Source organism: Ochotona curzoniae, unplaced genomic scaffold (genome assembly GCF_017591425.1).
Source record: "Ochotona curzoniae isolate NIBS_2020 unplaced genomic scaffold, NIBS_Ocur_1.0 contig_1014, whole genome shotgun sequence".
Taxonomy (NCBI): domain Eukaryota; kingdom Metazoa; phylum Chordata; class Mammalia; order Lagomorpha; family Ochotonidae; genus Ochotona; species Ochotona curzoniae.
Window position 1 is genome coordinate 19,315,591 of NW_024464920.1, and position 18,324 is coordinate 19,333,914.

General features: G+C 35.9%; 1 protein-coding gene across 1 annotated transcript in view; it reads right to left on the reverse strand.

Annotated features, from left to right (window-relative positions):
- The window catches only part of METTL25 (methyltransferase like 25), a 62,757-nt gene that overhangs the window by 38,062 nt on the left and 6,371 nt on the right, over positions 1-18,324 (reverse strand). Inside the window, exons 2-5 of the mRNA XM_040981152.1 lie at positions 12,135-12,299; positions 9,742-9,848; positions 5,443-6,045; positions 1,912-2,059 (exon numbers count right to left, since the gene is read on the reverse strand). Coding sequence (XP_040837086.1) covers positions 1,912-2,059; positions 5,443-6,045; positions 9,742-9,848; positions 12,135-12,299 — 1,023 coding nt within the window. The remainder of the gene's footprint in view (positions 1-1,911; positions 2,060-5,442; positions 6,046-9,741; positions 9,849-12,134; positions 12,300-18,324) is intronic.

An 18,324-nucleotide genomic window follows, 5' to 3' on the forward strand; every position in this document is an offset into this window, starting at 1 on the left:
AGATAGTGTTGGAAACATTTATACATATTATCTTTCAGAATATTAAAGGTTTTCATACATCATCATAACAAATATCTTGCTTTCACTCATGCTGTTTACTAGGATTACCAAATCAGCATTTTCAAAATTAGTACATTCAACTCTTACAACTTACAGATTATAATTCATTAGATCAGAGGCAGGTCCCAGGCATCTAAATATTAAAAGTGTCAAATTTGGTTAAACTGGTCAGCCAAAGTTGAGAAATGCTGTTAAACAAACCACAATAAATGATTCATATCGTCTCCTTTTTACTACCTCAAACATACAGTGAGAAAAAAAATGGCGATGGAATGTGGGAAAGAGAGAACTGAGTAAATCACCCTTTCCATATGGCTTTGAGATGTAGCGGTCTGTGGCTGAGCCAAACTGCACCGGAAGCCAGGTTTGCTCTACTCTCCCCATTACGCTTCTTTCCACCCTTCTCATTTATCTCTGGATTCTTGACTTCTAATAGACTGGGGGTATTTATGCATTATAAACCCCTGCCCAATTCACACCTTCCTTAGTTATTCTTATTTTTTTGCTTTTCTAAAAAGTTAAACTCTCAAGTGTGTTAATTTCAAGTTTTCAGGGATGCATTGTTTAACTGTTAACATCAATGATGCTTTGGTTTTAAATGATGTCTTTTCTTTAAAAATTTTTTTTTTTTTTTGCTTTAAAGGCAGAGCAGAAGAGAAAGCAATGGGAGGAGCAAGACAGGGTGAGGGAGGGGAAGAGATCTTTCCGCCTTTCATTGCACAAAAATACCCACAAAGCTGGGTGAAGTCAGTGCTAGGAAGTCCAGCCAGTTTCCTTTGTAGGTCACAGGGACACACATGCATCAATCACCTTCCGACAATGTACAAACCAAGACCTAAGATACACAGCTGAATAAAAACCAGAATCTATACTGGAGACTTTTATGTATATACAAACTTCCCTTGGCAGGAAAGTCATGTGTTGGATGAAATATCTGGAGACAGTAATCTTCCTTTTCCTTTCAAGCACATTAAAGACGTCTCTAATATTTAATTCATTTTACTCAGAGTGCATGGGTAATAAAAGCTGCGAAACTTAAATGCAACAATATGCTAGAAAAGGTACCCGAAGACTAATACAAAAAGAACAGGCACGTGAATAAACAGTCATTACCTTATGTTTTTTAACCTTAGCAAGCAACTTTTGCTGATTCCATTACTAATTAAAGAACCAGAAAACTGTATCAATGACCTCGTTGTCATAAAAATAATGAGAATCAACTAGAGAATCTCATCACATATCTGAGAAAACCAAAGGCGGGGGAACTACTCAGTAATGGATCAGCTCAGCTAATAAAGGAGCTCCTCTCATAGAGACACTGCCAACCTAATACTTGGTTCCTTTGAGCCCTTTCTGAGTGTAGCTATTTAAGTTTGAATACAAATATTTTAATGTGGTCACATCATTTTGCAGTGTTCTAAAATCCTCAGATGCTGGTTCTACAAAATGCAACACAGGAATGTTTGCCTGTGAATTATCGAAGTCCATTCTGAAAGCGGAAAGACAGTGCAAGTGAAAGGAAAGCTTAGGACTCTATTCAAGACAGATGTTTTCTCATCTCAGGAAATATACACCCCCAGAAGTATTTTTAAACAAAATTCCTACACACTACACACTACTTAAAATTTTCAAAATCTCCAGCACACAGATTAAAACTATATATTAAAAAAAAGTATAACAAAACAGAGATGTTATATCAGATTTCAATACTGTAAAATAAAAACTGCAGGAAAATGATATGTCATCCAAAGTATAAATTCAAATCACAGTAATGCTCAAAAAGAGGTAGAAATAGACAAGAGCTAATACGCTCCAATGAATAAAGATCACGATGCATGGAGAACTTTGTACCTTTGGGTTGGTTTTCAAACTCTTCAGATAGGAGGTGGTAGCAACAACCCACACTGCAAACGCCTTTGATTTCAGAGTTGGAAGCAAATATTCGCAGAGTATTTGGAGCAAGATCACCACAGGTATGAAGGCCTACCAGCAAACAATCCTTTACAGATAAGAAGGAAAACAAATACTGGCAGTTAAAAGGAGAGATAAACTCAGGATAAAATATTAAAAGCTCAGGAATATATGCACAATTATAAGATTCTATCGAGAAGCATTTTTTAAATTCCTATAATGAATAATTATTTACTGTAGGCAAAATAACTGACAGCAAAACTACTGAGCTAACTTCTGCATTCTTGCTTCCTTCTTCACTTATGCTTTGTATAAAATATTGCAGTATGAAATTCAATATAAACATTTTTCTTCTAGAGGCGGGCATTAGCCTGGCAGCTAAAATACCAGGAAAGATGCCCATATTCAATATCACTGTATAAGAGTTTGATACACTCTGCAGAGAATTCAGACTGTGGAAGTAGTGGAATAGTTAATAAGGCTGGGCTCCACCAACCATCAGGGAGCCCTGGATTGAGTTTCCAGATTCCCGCTCCAACCCTAGCCCGGTCTTGGTTATTACAGCATTTTCGAGTTGAAGCACAGAATTGGAGCTCATTTAATTTTTCTCTCTTTAAGGCTCTGATTTTTAAAATATGAACTTTTGGCAAAAAATCTTCTATAAAATATTTCTTAAAATTTCCACAACCTATTTAAAATGTATTTACACAGGTGTATACTGGCTCAAATGCTCAACATAGCAATCACCCTAGAGTTAAATTTACTACCTTCCTATCTCTGGCATGGTACTTATTCAGTCTCAGACCTCTGTTTCTGATTAGCTTTGGGCTAATGCCTCTAGGAAAGCACTAGATGATGGTGAAAGTGCTTGGGCTACAGGAATAGAAGACCGGAATGGAGTGTCAGGTTCCTAATTTTGACCTGGTAAAACCCTGGCATTTACACGCATTTGGGGGATCATCAGCAGATGCAAAAAGTCTCTCTTGCTCTGTTTCTTCTTCTGTCACAATTAACACATTTTTTACTATTAGTGTTTTTATGATATGGTTCCAGAGGCACAGAGCTTTCCCCTTCCGCCCTCCATTTTCTCCCATATTATTGCAATAGTTATAGTTGTTCAGCAACAGCAACAAGTCAACATTCTGGTATTTGAGCACATCATGACATTGCAGGTATAAACGATGGTAGAAATTCCAGCATCCTATTATCAACATATATTTAACAGCAGCTTCCTTGGGAGTGTTCCCAGTATACTAGTCTCCACTACGCAGTTCCTTTGGTCAATATATGTAAATACAGCTATACGTGTTTACCTATTTTGTCTATTTATCATATATTTTGTTTGAAGGTTGCCTTTTGTCAGAGAGAACACAATTTGTCCTTTTGGAATTAGCTTATTTCACTGAAATTAACAAATCTTGAGCAAGATGTTAAGTAAGATAATTCACGTAAATGATGGTAAGTAAAATCTTTGGCATGCAAAAAATAAGCATATGTATTCTATGTTATCATTATCATTTACGTTATATTATAAATGACAGAAATATTAACTTGTAGCTCAAGTATTTCTTGATAACTACTTTCTGAATACAACTGCTTCGTTTAAATATTATTTAATTAAAAATGTCAGCTCATCCCATGTAATCCAGATGTAATGCAGAGCCAACATCTAACAGACTCTGGGTTTAAATTCCAGTTCAGTCACAAGTGCATATTGTATTCTGTATGGAATACTTAGTTGCTTCAACCACGATTCTTTTCAAAGCATAGTTTGTAGAGGATTGTAAAGTCATATAGCCTTCTTTATGATTAAATGTTCTAAAACAGCATTATTTATAAGCTAAAATGTTACACATAAAAATGTGTAACTTCTCTCTAAAATTAATTGAATATTCCTTAAAGACAATATAGATACATTTAATCTCCCTATTCACATATTTATCAAGTAGGAATAGTCAATAACATTAGCAAGTTGCCACTAAAAGACAAAACAATCACAAGTTTATCCCAGCAGTAAATATTTACAAATTGTGTGGGGATTCATTGACAGAATACGCGAAGTGTATATGAAATTCCAGTTATTAAACGTTGATGCATTATGAAATGCAATAAGCATTCTTCCAGCATCTTACTGATTGTAGATCATTTTACAAGACTTTGGATATAATTTTGTTCATACAGTTTCAACCAGATTTTAATAAAATTGAAAAGTAACAATGTGTACTACAAGTTTTTCTTTTATTTTTGCTTTTTATTGTTATTTTCCATAATATGGTTTTGTCAAGGGATTCCCCTCCATCTCCATTTCTTTCTTTTTGAAAGTTAGTTTAAGGTATTTAGGGTTATTAAATCTACCAAAATATTAAGAATATCCAAATTATTGATTTCACATACGAGAAAAGCCATTTAGTGAAAATTAACTTGTTCTTTTTACTTTAGTACTACCCAAAATCATCTGCTAAGAAATTTTTCATTAAAAAAATGTAAAATAATTTGGTCAGCTATCAGGCAAGGACTACCTTTTACTTATTCATTTCTTTGGTGAAGAATTTTTGAAAATTTAAAAAAGAGTAGAATAAGGCAACTCTAAAAGCTATCTTGTATTTACAGACAATGAGTTGGAGGAGGGACTCCCACAGAATATTGCTGTAGCATACAACACTACCTGAGCTGAAGATCGATGGTATCTCACTTATATACTCCTATAATTTAGAAAAAGTTGAAACTTTAACGAATACTCAGAAGCAATTCTAGCTCAGGAAGTCACCTATTTGGTCACTAAGGATACACTGAATATAACCTTGCCCTAAATATGTCTTTACCTCAAGTTTAAATTAAAATTGCAAAACTTTCTTGCATCATACTAAACAATCTCTAAATTGCAAAGTGAGTTAAATACTCAGCTATTGTTCTTGTACATGTATTTGATTTACAAGAACTAAAATTAGCAGAGGATACTCTAAAATGTGCTTTCCTTACATTTTAGTAGCTGTCGACTAATAAAGGCTTATTTAACATTTTTTTTCAGATTTATTTATTTTGTATTGGAAAGTCAGATTTACAGAGAAAAAGAGCTTTATCCACTGTTTTTTCCCCATGTGGCTGCAACAGCCGGAACTGAGCTGATCCAAAGCCAGGAGCCAGGAGCTTCTTCCAGGTCTCCCTTATGGGTGCAGGGTCCCAAGGCTTTAGCCCTTCTTGACTGTTTTCCCTGGCCACAGGCAGGGAGCTGGCTGGGAAGTGGGGCTGTTGGGATCAGAACTGGTTTCCATAATGGGACCCTGGAGGTTGCCAGGTGAAGATTTAGCTACTACACTACCGTGCCAGCCTCCTGTTTAACATCTTATTATCATACTCTTTTTAGATCAATGTGATCAAATACAACTTAACAGATGTTAAATGCACTCATAAATTGAATTCTATGTTTAAAACATTTTCAAATTAAACTGAGAAATTTAAAAGAGAAATTACCTCAAGATCTTCAATAATGCTATGTAGTTCTGAATCAGCAGTGATAAAAGAAGTTAAAGGTGAATATATATTTGAGTCATTTGACTTTGCCGTCGTATTTCTTCTCCCGTGACTTGTTTCCGGCATTTCCTTTCCTTTGCTGGGTCCTTTGGATGAAGAAGCAGCCTCTGTTTCATTAATAGGGAAAAGGTTTATAAGAGAAAAATCATTTTCCAAACAATTTTCTTCTAAATGTGGTTGAGTACATAGGTGTTCCATTTGTTTTCTGATGTTAGAAATTACAGAATCTGAAACAGCTGGAAAACAATCTGAAGTTGCTGTTTTGTCTTTATTTGCTGGTCTGATGCTACAAACGTCCTCAATATCTGCTCTGTAGTTCATTTCACTTTGCTCTGTTGTTCCTCTTGATGTTTGTAATGTGGTTCCATTGACATCCAATCTTGACTGAGGATGATGGGATTTCCAACGCCTCTTCAATTTCCTGTTTCTCTCCTTAGCTCCGTGAGTATTAGTATTTGAGGAATCAATTCCATAAACTTTTAAGCCATACTTCAGCGACAAAAAGGAGCTTAGATAGCCTTTACCAGAACCCAAGTCGATTACCTATAAAAAGGAAAACAAATTAAATTAAAGAAATTTTAATAACTGGTAGCAGAAAGCAGTTGTTTGTAAACCCAAATAAACAAGCAAGTACAACAATTTATACAATCTGCTTATGCTTGTTCTTTCATTCCAACTTTTTTATTCCTACTGAAAATCACTTTTGTGATTTTGAGTTTTCTTGCAAGTTACAACAAGAGAAGTAAAAGACAAGTAGTTGAAGGGAAAAAGGAAAGTGTCCTCAATAATAAACTACATGATTATGCACTCAGAAATTTCTAAGAATATACATAAAAGCTAACAGAAAAAGTAGGTATACTGTGCGATACATGATGGCTCAAAATCAACAGAAAGCAGCCACAAACAGTTGGAATATACACCATATAGTGAAAGAATAAGACAACTAAACAAAAATAGCATGAAAACAGAATGCCCAAGAATTTAACAAAGATGTGCAAGATTTATATACTGAAAGCTAAAACATTGCAGTGAAAAAATTTCAAAAGACCTAAATAAACATACGCACCATGTTTGTAAAATAGCACACTCAATACTAAGATGGCAATTCACTTAAACTGACATGCAGACCCATCATTTCCCTAGCCAGAATTCTAGCACAGCTTTCTGTACAAACTGATATGCAGGTAGTACAATTTATATGAGCTAAAAAAGAGCCTAGACTAACAGCAAAACAACACATGAAACCTAGACAAGGGATATGGACATTTTGAGAGCTGATTATTGTTTATAGCTTTTGCCTCTATTTTTGAGGAGTATGTTTATCTTACTTTATTTATTTATTTTTTGCTTGTTAGTTGTTGTATTCTTCACCTAATGGAGTGTAAGCCTGTGATTGAAAAAGGAATTGAAAGTAAACCACTGTAAAAATAAAAAAAATAAATAAAAATTAAAAAGTAAAGAAAGGAAGGAAGGAGGGGAGGATGGAAGGAAGAAAGGAAGGGAGGAAGGCGGAAATGGGGAACAGGAGCCAGAGGCAGGGTAAGGTGAGCAGTATCACTATAATTCTAAATCTATATGGTGTAATACATGGAATCTGTTCATTTTATATTAGTACATTAAGTAAAAATATCTTAAAAAGAAATGAGTAGACAATTACAGAAATATTGTTATAACAAATCATTATCCAATCTTCCTATACATCTAAAGCTAACTCTTAAAGCCAGTTAAACCCTATTGTTAAATATGAGCCACTCAAGGAAACAGTTGTATAGTTAAAGTAAAACCCATCATTAAACAAATCCTTGAGACTCTCAGGATCTTAGGTTGCTAGGGCGGCCGTGACAACAGTTGCCAGATGGTTATGTATACCCAGATGTAGGAACAGCTAGTGCATAGGCTTCAAGTCCTTCTCAAGTTCTGATGAAAACTCCTCCTCTATGGCCCAAGACAGTAACAAAACCAGAGTAATCACAGTTACTACAGTGACATATTACAAGAAGTTCTTTTGTCTAGTTGCATAAGAATCCAAGAAAGTCTCATTAAAATGCATCAAGAAGAGGCTCCCTTCACATCTATCCAGACAAATGGAAAGCAAAATCTTTAAGAATACATATCAATCTTCATGGTTTATGTAAACATGCTTATTTTTTCTTGAAAATATGTCTAAAGATTGCAGTATGTTGTTTGTTTTTCTTCTTTTCATTTTACCAGAAAGCATTCCTTAATGGATTAAGATAAAATTCTCATTTACAAATGAATTTCAATAAACTTTTTTTTTTTAACTGATGCAGAATGAAAAAAAATCAGGGTTTGGAATTAGGCCAATTCAAAAATAAAATTTCAGTAAATAATGTACCATAAAAACAGATTAACTCACAACAGTTCCATATACTACTCCTCCATGTAAAATCAACAATCTGGCAAGGTTCTATGAAAAATACCAAAGGGTTACACATGTTTTTTAAAAAGCTGCAATCTAACTATAGACTCCATCTTCGCCCACACTCATGAATACAAGGTTACATACTAAGATTCCACAGGACCTCTATTTGTTGGTTTCCCTGTATCTCCATCTCTCCAGAGCAACACGACTGCAATGTCAAGGGCAACTTAAAGGTTTACTACTTGTAAGAAGATGGTTGGCAAAATAAACAAAAAAGGACCACATCAAACTAAGAAGTATCTGTACAGCAAAGGAAACAGTCAAAAAAGCAAAAAGGTAATCAACAGAATGGGAGAAAATCTTTGTACACTACACAACAGATAGGGAACTAATATCCAGGATTTATAAAGAGCTTCAGAAACTCAATGACAGTAAATAAACCAGTTAAGAAATGGGAAAGGAAATGAGCATTTTTTCCAAAGGAACAAATGGCTAGCAGACATATGAAAAAATGTTCTAGTACACTAGCAATAAAGATAATATAATGAAAACCATACTTAAGTTCCACCTAACACCAGTGGGAATGGCCTACATAACAGAAATCTACAAACAACAACTGCTGGCAAGGATGTGGTGGTATTGTATACTGTTGGTGGTATTGTAGAATGGTCTAGCCACTATGGAAGTCAGTCTGGAGAGTGCTCAGGCAACTAAAAATTCATCTACCATATGACCCAGCAATCCTACTCCAAAGGAATACATTCAAAAGAGGCGATACATACACATGAGAAAGCAACCTGTACCCTATAATCACTGTCGAACAGTCAACAATTCATCAAAAACAATGGAAGCAACCTACATACCCATTAAAAGAGGACTGGATAATGGAACTTTGATAAATCTACTCCTTGGAGTACTATCCTGTCATTAAAAAGAATGAATTTCTACCATTTGCAACAAAATGTTCCCAAGTGGAGCCTGTTATTCTTGGTGAAATAAGTCAACTCCTAAGGACAAATATATGTCTTCTCTGATTTAAGGTAACTTTCACCCAAAATGCAAAACAAAAAGTTACAAAGGTAAATAAGTTTATACTTGTAATGTCACAAATGAAGAATGTAATGAAGATGAGAGTACCAGGAATCAAAGATTGGCAGGATGACTTTCTACTCTCGAGTAAAAGGAGGCACCCAATACAACTGATAAATACAGCTTGACAACAAAATACTAGACTCTCCATAATGGCTTACATCTACAATGTCATGAGTCATATAAGAGCTGAATGCCATAGCTGAAGGACTATGTTACTGTAAAACATATGGTGACACTGGGGAGGGGAGTCAAGGAGGCAGGAAAGAGAGGGAAAGGGAGAAAGCCTCAACCTGCCAAAACTGTAACGTGTAAAATAAAAATGAAAAAAAAGTTAAATTTTTAAAAGTTAATGGAAAATGTAATGAAATAATTCTATTCCTGTGCAATGAGAATTCATTTTTTAAGATTTTATTTTTATTACAAAATCAGATATAAGGAAAGGAGGAAAGACAGACAGGAAGATCTTCCATCTAATGATTCATTCCCCAAGTGAGTGCAACGGTTGGTGCCGATCCAGAGCCAGGAGCCCAGAGCTCTTCCGGGTCTCCCACGCGGGTGCAGGGTCCCAAGGCTTTGGGCCGTCCTCAACTGCTTTCCCAGGCCACAAGCAGGGAGTTGGATGGGAAGTGGAGCAGCTGGGATTAGAACTGGTGCTCATATGGGATCCTGATGCATTCAAGGTGAGGGCTTTAGCTGCTGGGCCACGGCGACAGCCCTAGAAAATGGTATTTGAGTGATAATAAAATATATGGAAATTGTCTTACCTGCTTTATTCCATAGTAACCAGCAATACTACTGATCAGTTCTGACATTGCTTGAACTTCATGAGATTTTTTCATATTCATAAAATCAACTGGCTTCACATTTTCACCTGAGTGAAAATAAAAAAGATTTAAAATACTGCTGCTAAAGAAGCAAAACGTAATAGAAATCATCAGTTGATTCCTATTTTTCAAGTTAAAATTGATAACACATATTTTATTGTGGTCTCCACATAACAGATTTTTACAGGATTAGCTGCTATGAATCAGATTGGAAATACACATGAGCAGAAGGATTACTAGCTTCTACTAAGAGTTGGGGCTTGTGATGCAGCTGCATTTACAATGCCACCATCCCCTACCAGAGCACCAGCTCAAATCCTGCATGTTCTTCTACCAGCCTAGCTTCCTGCTAATCTCCCTGGAAAAGCAGCAGAAGATGGCTCAAGTACTTGGCCTGTTGCCACCAACACTGGAAACCCAAAAGAAGTTTTTGGCCCAATCCCAACCACTGCAGCCATTTGAGAACTAAACCAGTGAATGGAAGATCTGTTTCTATCCCTGTCTTCCCTTTATTATTCAATAAATAAAGCTCTTCTTACAACTTTTTTTAAAAAGAGTACTAAGAGTCCTTCTTGTGGCAAAAAGTAATTAACTGCAAAGAAAATGACTGATAAATTGGACTATAAAAAGGTTTTTAAAAATTTTCTATTAAAAGAAAGTAAGAAAGCAAGCCAAAAGAAAGGAGAATATACACAGAACCAGTATCCAAGAATAAACAAAACAAATTCCTACAAATCACTAAAATTCATTTCTAATCAAACGTTTTTAACTTCACATTTAAAACTGCAAATTAATTTTTTCAGCTAAGGTAGCCACATCGTAGCCATTAAGCTATAAATGGATAGTTTCCACCAAACTAAGCAGTGCAAGAAAATACTTCCATTACTGCACATGTGCTACAAGGTGGCATCTTAGAGTATTCACTATTACAATTAGAAACTATACTGAGGGCTAGCTAATCTTTGCCTTGCATCGGCTGGGATCCCATATGGATGCCAGTTTGTATCCTAGCTTCTCCACTTCTCATCCAGCTCCCTACTTCTGGCCTGGGAGGGCAGCAGAGTATGGCCCAAAGCCTTGGAACTCTGCACCCACGTGGGAGACCTGGCAGAAGCTACTGGCTTCAAATCAGCTCAGCTACAGCTGTTGTGGCCACTTGGGGAGTGAACCAGCGAATGGAACTTTCTCCTTTTTTTTTTCTATAAATCTGCCTGTCCAATAAAAATAAAACTTAAAAAAAGAGAGAGAATATACTGAAATGAATAAACAGCATATGACAAGGTAGTCAACACCAGCAGTCATGCAAGAGTTGGGTGGTGGGGAACTGAAATGTAGGGCTGGGATGGCTATTATGATATGACAGTGCTCACACTTGAGAATGCCTCGATGTAGGCTTACCCTGGGATCATCTCATTGGGAAACTGGGTTTTCAACAAGGCCTTTCCAAGTGTAAGTGGTGGTTACTCAGGGTCCTGTAGATGGAAGCCAGAAACTTTTTGGTAACACACCGACAGCACTTTAAGACATGGTCTCTGTTGGAGAGGTGTGGATTTCACAAAGGATAAAGTGCCATTCTGCTGGCAGACATTGACCTAGCAAACAGAACTATAACAAATGTAGCAAAATGTTAACAAATGTGAATCTAACTGAAAGCATACAGGGCCTGTTGTGCTATTTTGCAAATTGTCTGCATGTTTGGAAGTTTCCAAAATTAAAAAGGTGAATTAACAGATATGAAAGACCTTTGTAGATGATAAAAGGACATCTGATTAGTTTATTAATGTGATATTTACTTAATTCATCATCTTCATCATTATTATAGCTGACTCTGAGCTTGAGTTTGAGGAATGGTTTTCTTGAAAATCAATCTTCTGATCTTTTTAAATTAAGTACATAATATATTTACACTTGACCTTATGACATGGTTGAGTTTTAATCAACCATATTGCTATTTGTTTTTCACTTGTCCCTTACCTACTTCCTGCCTAAACAAAAATACTAAAAAGATCCTGGCTATAAATAACATAATTCTACTGTAACAAAAAGGTGGAAGGATTTGGTAATCTCTAGTAGACCACTGCAAATTTGTGTTTGATGATCAGGAACTATCTGAAGTAAATTTTATCAGGGCTAATGTAGCAAAACAAAAACAAAACAAAACAAAAACAAACAAACAGCAGAAATCTTTAATATGTTCTATTTAATATGGTCACAACAGAAAATCTAGTCTTGGAGGTACAAACTAATTTATATTGGAGAGATAGGTGGCGGTGACCACTACATCACTGCTAAGTGCCTAAGAAGGCCTCGCACACACACGTAAATACACATACCACTTCTCTGCTGCTCCTTTCCTTGAAGGGCTATAAGCAACTGCTCAAAAGGAGTACATATTCCCAAGTTCTGCGGGGAAAAATATTTTGCAGCCAGAGCGAAAGCTTCTGCACTCACCAGCTTCTGAGAAGTTTCACTAAATATTTTGGGAAAATTAGTAACACCTAAAAAAAAAAACCACAATCAAAAAAAAGAAACAAGTAATAATTAATTAATAGCTAATGTGTATCAGGCTTAAACACAATAAATGAACACCTCTAGACTTTTAGAACAAATTATAAGATTTTCTTTTCTAACGCTCTTTTTTTTACATGTATATGAAATGAACAAATTTCATGATGCAGACTTTAGAGCACAGCAATCCTTCCCTCCTCAACCTTCTGCCTGCCCACATGCTTCACCCACTCTCCTCCTTCCTGTTTCTTTGTGTTTCACAATGGTATATTTCATTTCATTTTGCAGCAACACCCAATTAGGTAAAGATATCAACACAAAGAAAGTAGATAATAAAGAACTTCTTTATAGAGAAAGGTTATAAGCAATAATGAAATTCCAGAATGTCAATGTCACTCATATACATGAAGCTGTTGGTACTCTCTCTACTAGTTATTACAGATCAGGGAAAATACATGATATTTGTCTTTTTAGAACTGGTTTGTTTCTTTAAGCATAATGGCTTCCAATTGCATCCATTCAGTTGCAAAAGACAAGACCACATTCTTTTTTTATGGCTGATTAGTATTTCTTAGTGCATATTTCTTACTTTTTCCTTATCTGGTCATCACCTGACACATATTTGGTTGATTGTATATTGATTATATGCTGATTTCATTTCGTCTGGGTAAATCCCTGGGAGCAGGAGAACTGGGTCATATGGTAGATCCATTTTCAGACATCTGAGGAACCTTCATACTGTCTTCCACAATGGCTGTAGCAGTTTATTCTCTCCAGTAGTGAATTAGGGTACCTTTTGGCTCACATCCTTCTCAGCATTTATTGTTTTCTGAGTTCTATATGATAGCCATTCTACCTGGGGTAAACTGGTATTTGCATTTCCCTGATGGCTAATGAACTTATTTTTTCATGTCTACGGGTCATTTGAATTTCATCATTGCAAAAATACCTGTTCATGTCCATTGTCCGTCTTTTTTAAAGATTTACTTATTTTTATTGGAAATGCACATTTACAGAGAAAAGGAGAGGCAAAGAGAAAGATCTTCTATCTACTACTTCATTCCCCAAGTGAACTGAACTGAACTGAAGGGAGTGTAACTAATCTGATGCCAGGAGCCAGGAGCTTCTGCCAGGTTTCCTACATAGGCGCAGGGTCCCAAGGCTTTGGGCCATCCTCTACTGCTTTTGCAATCCACGGGCACAGTGCTGCAAGGGAAGGAGAGGAACCGGGACACTGCTCGCACGCATAACGAATCCCAGTGCCGCAAGGTAAAGCAGGAGCCAGAGGATTGAGGATTGAGCCATTTGTGCCGGGCTCCCTTTTGCTCATTTCTTAACTGGATTGTTTGTTTTGCTGTTTATTTTGTAAAAACAGATCTGAGATACTAATTCTCTAACAGTGGAATAGTTTTCAAATATTTTCCCCCATTCTGTTGGCTGCCTCTTCACTTGGATGACGGTTTCTTTCAGAAGCTTCTTAGGCTGACATGGTATAAATTTTGGAAATGTCTCTATGGTCCTTTTCAATGTTATTTGAACTGTTAGCTTTATGTAGCACGTAATTTTCTGTTAACATTTTAACAAAAATATATATCCAGATTATAAATCAAAATTTGTTCTTTTTTTTGTCTGCTCCAAGAGCTAAGAGGGAAAATAGAAAAAGAAATATTAAAATATGAACAGTGATGTACTCATTATATTAATGGTCTAAGCTTACCTACTACTGAACATTTGAGGTAAGTATGCCAATTCACGGTTACTCCCAAGCCACACTGCATGTGTAACCATGCTAAAAGTCCCAGGATAAAAATGTTACTGAAAAACAGTTCTTGCATCATCTGGGCCAAGGAGACACAAGCATGGCTTCCACATATAGTCAACGTAGAGCCAACCTAACAGTTCCAAAACTAATCTGTTCATAATTATGAAACTGGTCATTTTTCTCACAATTTTCTATATATTTAATGCAGTAACACTCATTCCATACATTTCATGCAGTAAAACTCATGAATTTAAAATAGTAAGGAAAATCATTATATTATTTACAAACACCCAGTGAGTTCTCTACACGAGGATTATGCATCACACCAAACCGAGGTATGGCTTGTTAATGCAAGCTACACGATTTTCCGGCACTCCAGTCACTAGGTGTTTTTTCCTTCCAGCTGTATGATCGAAGAACTATGCATGAAGACAGAGCCTTCCCCAACACAAGTCCCTTGGTGATTACAGTAAGCATAGCACTACCATCACACTCTAAGAGCATGCAGCCTGTAGGAAGAGTATTCTTTGTTGCTTTCATTTTTTGCATATTCTTATAACATAATTCCACTAATTCTGATGCAAGTACATAGGTAACGTGACAGAATTAAATAATCTTTAATATTTTAAATATAATATTTTAACATTTTAAATATTTCAAATGTTTTAAATAATCTTTGATATTTTAAATATATCTTAAATATAGTTTAATGTAGCCATATGCAAGACCTTCCAATGTATGAGACTTCAAAAACAGCATTCCAATTCATCTTTTGGGTTTAAAGACACTCTAGGATGAATGAGTCTAGCAGCTGACTCACTAGAAATTATTCTCGTAACTGAAATGCAACTGTGGCCTGATAGCCACAAAAAGTCATGCTACCTGTTATGAAGTTTCTTATTGAAAATTGCCTTGTATATTTATTTATGAAATTATAAAATAGCTATTTAGATTAAGCTGAAAACAAGAAAATGGTTTCAAAATTTTAAATAAAAATTACATTGTTAGGCTTAAAGACAGTATCTACTTCTATTATGTTGATGTTGGTAATGCTGATCAAATTCATTAATAAGAATAAAATTGGCAGAAAGGTGAACATTCCATACTTGACTCAACTAAATAAACTTAAATTACAAAATTACTCTATTGCCTTTATTTAACCTCCATTTTATGCATTATATATTAAGTTCTTTGGACATTTTACACACTAAATTTCCTAATGTAGCCAAAAATAATAGAATTTATGGCAAAATATTTAGGCATGCCACAAGAGGGGTAAATTCAGTCAACTATTAAGTGAGATTCTCAGGTTTAAAAGCAGTCTCAACATCGCCAAGTTCCAGGGCAGCAATTTCTTACAGTGTGATAGGTTAAGGGCATTAAATCTGCAAGCGCAGAGGGACTATCATAGTAGTCAGCTATTGGACAACGTTGCCAACAGAAAGAAATGTGATGTTTCTGCTGGAGAAGGAAAAGTTCAAATCAACTTAAACACTACTGAAAATCTTTCCAAAAATCCCAATCTTACCCAAATCAAACTGTTCATGTTGGTGCAGTTCTGGCACGCCCAGTAATTTCATAAACTTAGAAGTCTTAATTACAATTACATTCCTTGTTCAGCAATGAGCTTTTTAAAAGGATAGTGTTCTCAGTACAACAGTTCATGTCATTTAGCGTTTACAGTGGTTTACTTGGGTAGTCTAAAACACAATGAAGAACATGCTTGAATCACGGAAATTGGGCTGCTGTACATTTTTCACTTTTCAGGTGATTCAGACACCAACTTCTGTGACTTTTTATTTTTGGATGTTCAGAGAGAGAAGGAAAGGTGTGAATGACCTTGTGTTCTACCCTTGAAGCAGCAGGTGCGAGTTCAGCGGCAGTGCCGCCAGTGTGTTACCCTCACAGCGCTTCCCCAGGTACTTGTAGCAAATGACAGACCAGAAGCAACGGCACTGTTTAACTTAAATTTAGTCAATTCCTAGGGACTTCAGTTCCTGCTCATTGCTCCTGAACAGCCGGAGGCCTGATTACTTTGCCTACATCTCCCTCTACTGGAAGCTCTTGCTATGCTTGTAATTTCATCTTTGTCTTCCTTTTATTTTTTGTGCTACCTTGATTAAAAATCATATATACATGTTTAAGACAATCTCAAGGTAAACAAATGCATAATGAACACTAAAAATAAAATAAAAAATGACATCTACTATTTACAATGCATACTACTTAATAAAAATCCACAAAATACGTATTTGACTGCTATACAACAATTTAAACAATGACTTGTCAGAGCTCACAGTAACTCATGACTATTATTGCAAACCACTGAACACTTGACTTTTCAGGAAATGGTTTTGTAAGTTAATTACACAGTCCTCTCATGTTTACAGAGGAAAAAGTTGACAGGGAGGTTTTAATTCTCCCAAGGTTTGCACAGACTCTGAGGAGCGAGGCATGAAACCAAGGCAGTGTGCCATCAGACCCTGCTCCTAACACCTGTGTTCTGTTGGCATCTCACCATCACAAGTCTAGTGGACAATAAGGAAGTCAGGCAAAGCACCAACACAGAAAAAGATCAGACGCAGAGTTAGTTGTGGCAAGAATTCTCTCCAGTAGAAATTAATTCACAGAAACATCTTAAGATACTGCATATTTATTTTGTCGTCTTAATTTTTCTACTTTTTTTCATTCTCTCTCCACTAGAAGTAATCTTAAGGCTTCAATAAATAATAATAAAAAATAAGATGTTGTTGTGGTGGCTACTTTGTAACAGGTTCACACCCTGTGAAAGCAACAATACTTTGTACACATCATGGATGAATGCATTCATTTCTAGGTAAAAACTGTACAAATCCAAAAGATTCAAAACTAAACTGAATATTCTCACTCTCCAATCCGTAGATTCACGGAGTGAAAAAGTTAAAAATGACTTCATTATCTTAAATGCTTCGTTTACTCTTAATCTGCAATGCCGGCCTCTCATCAATTTTGGTGCAAAAGGGATTCTTGTTTGGAAATCCCCTTGTCTATCATTACTGTTTCGAATCCTGTTAACTCTCACCATTACTGCTCTAAGAGCGGGAGTTTTCCTGTTATCACCGCAACTCCCAAAGCACAAGGCCAGGGAGCCTGCGTGAATGAAACACTTGTTTTAAAGTGAACAACAAGTTTCATTCAGTGCAAATTTGACCAAACATTTTCTGGCTCTGGCTTCCTCAACAGCTGACTTTTGGCTACAATTTTTGATAAATGTTGTAACAAACTTTAACCAAAAGTTGAAGTCTGTCTGATCAACCTTTGCAAATTAAAGATACAGTGCATTAAACTCTAGGAACATGTGAGTCTAATCTAGCCATAATCCTGTGGTGACCAAAGGAAAAAAATAAATATACATACTGTCTCCTTTAGAAGAAATCCTTTTGGATCATCTGGTTGTGTTCTGGGAACTTTGCTTGAGTTATTCTAGTTTAAGTTACACATGAATACATAATAAAAAATGTTATTTAAATAATGCAATTCCTACTCTTGAAAGAAATAAGATGTTACAAGTAACTGACATATCCTCATTGTGCCAATATTATCACAAAGTAATTTTGTTCATTCTAAAAGCAGTTTTACATAACAAGATATCTATAAAAACAAAATCAAACGTAAGAGAGAAATTCAACCACAACATTTTAACTCTAACCGATCCTTTTCAAAGTTTGAGGAAAATCAAGACATGTAGAAAAAAGAAATGTAGAAATTTGTTTGCTAAATAAAATAAACCTGATAAGAATGAAAGCAAGCAAGCAAGCCAGCCAGCCAGTAGGGCCCACAATGTCCAAGGTATTAACTAAACTGGAAGGAACTTGTCTTATGGCTCATCTAGTGGACACAGTGTTTCACAGCTTCACAGAGCATGCGGATGACAATGTTCAGCCAGGATGGATTCAAGGGGATTCAGTACTGCCCAGTTAGAGCTCTACAGAATGCCACAAGTGGTGAGCTCACTCAGACCTTTACATGGTTCCCCTCCTTGTCTGAAAACCATCTTTCCCCATACATACTTGTGCGTGGCTCCCTTTCTGTCTTCTTTCAATTTGCCAAATTGGTTAGTTTCCATATTTGGAAGAAAATATTTGGCCCAAAGCTGCCTTCGGATGCCATGAACTGCAAAGTAGTATATTTTCCTTGCAGTAGCTGCTCAATTAGAGCAGTTGATTTTCAGCCAATCACAGACTGCCAATTGAGCAGACCATGTCCATATAGAC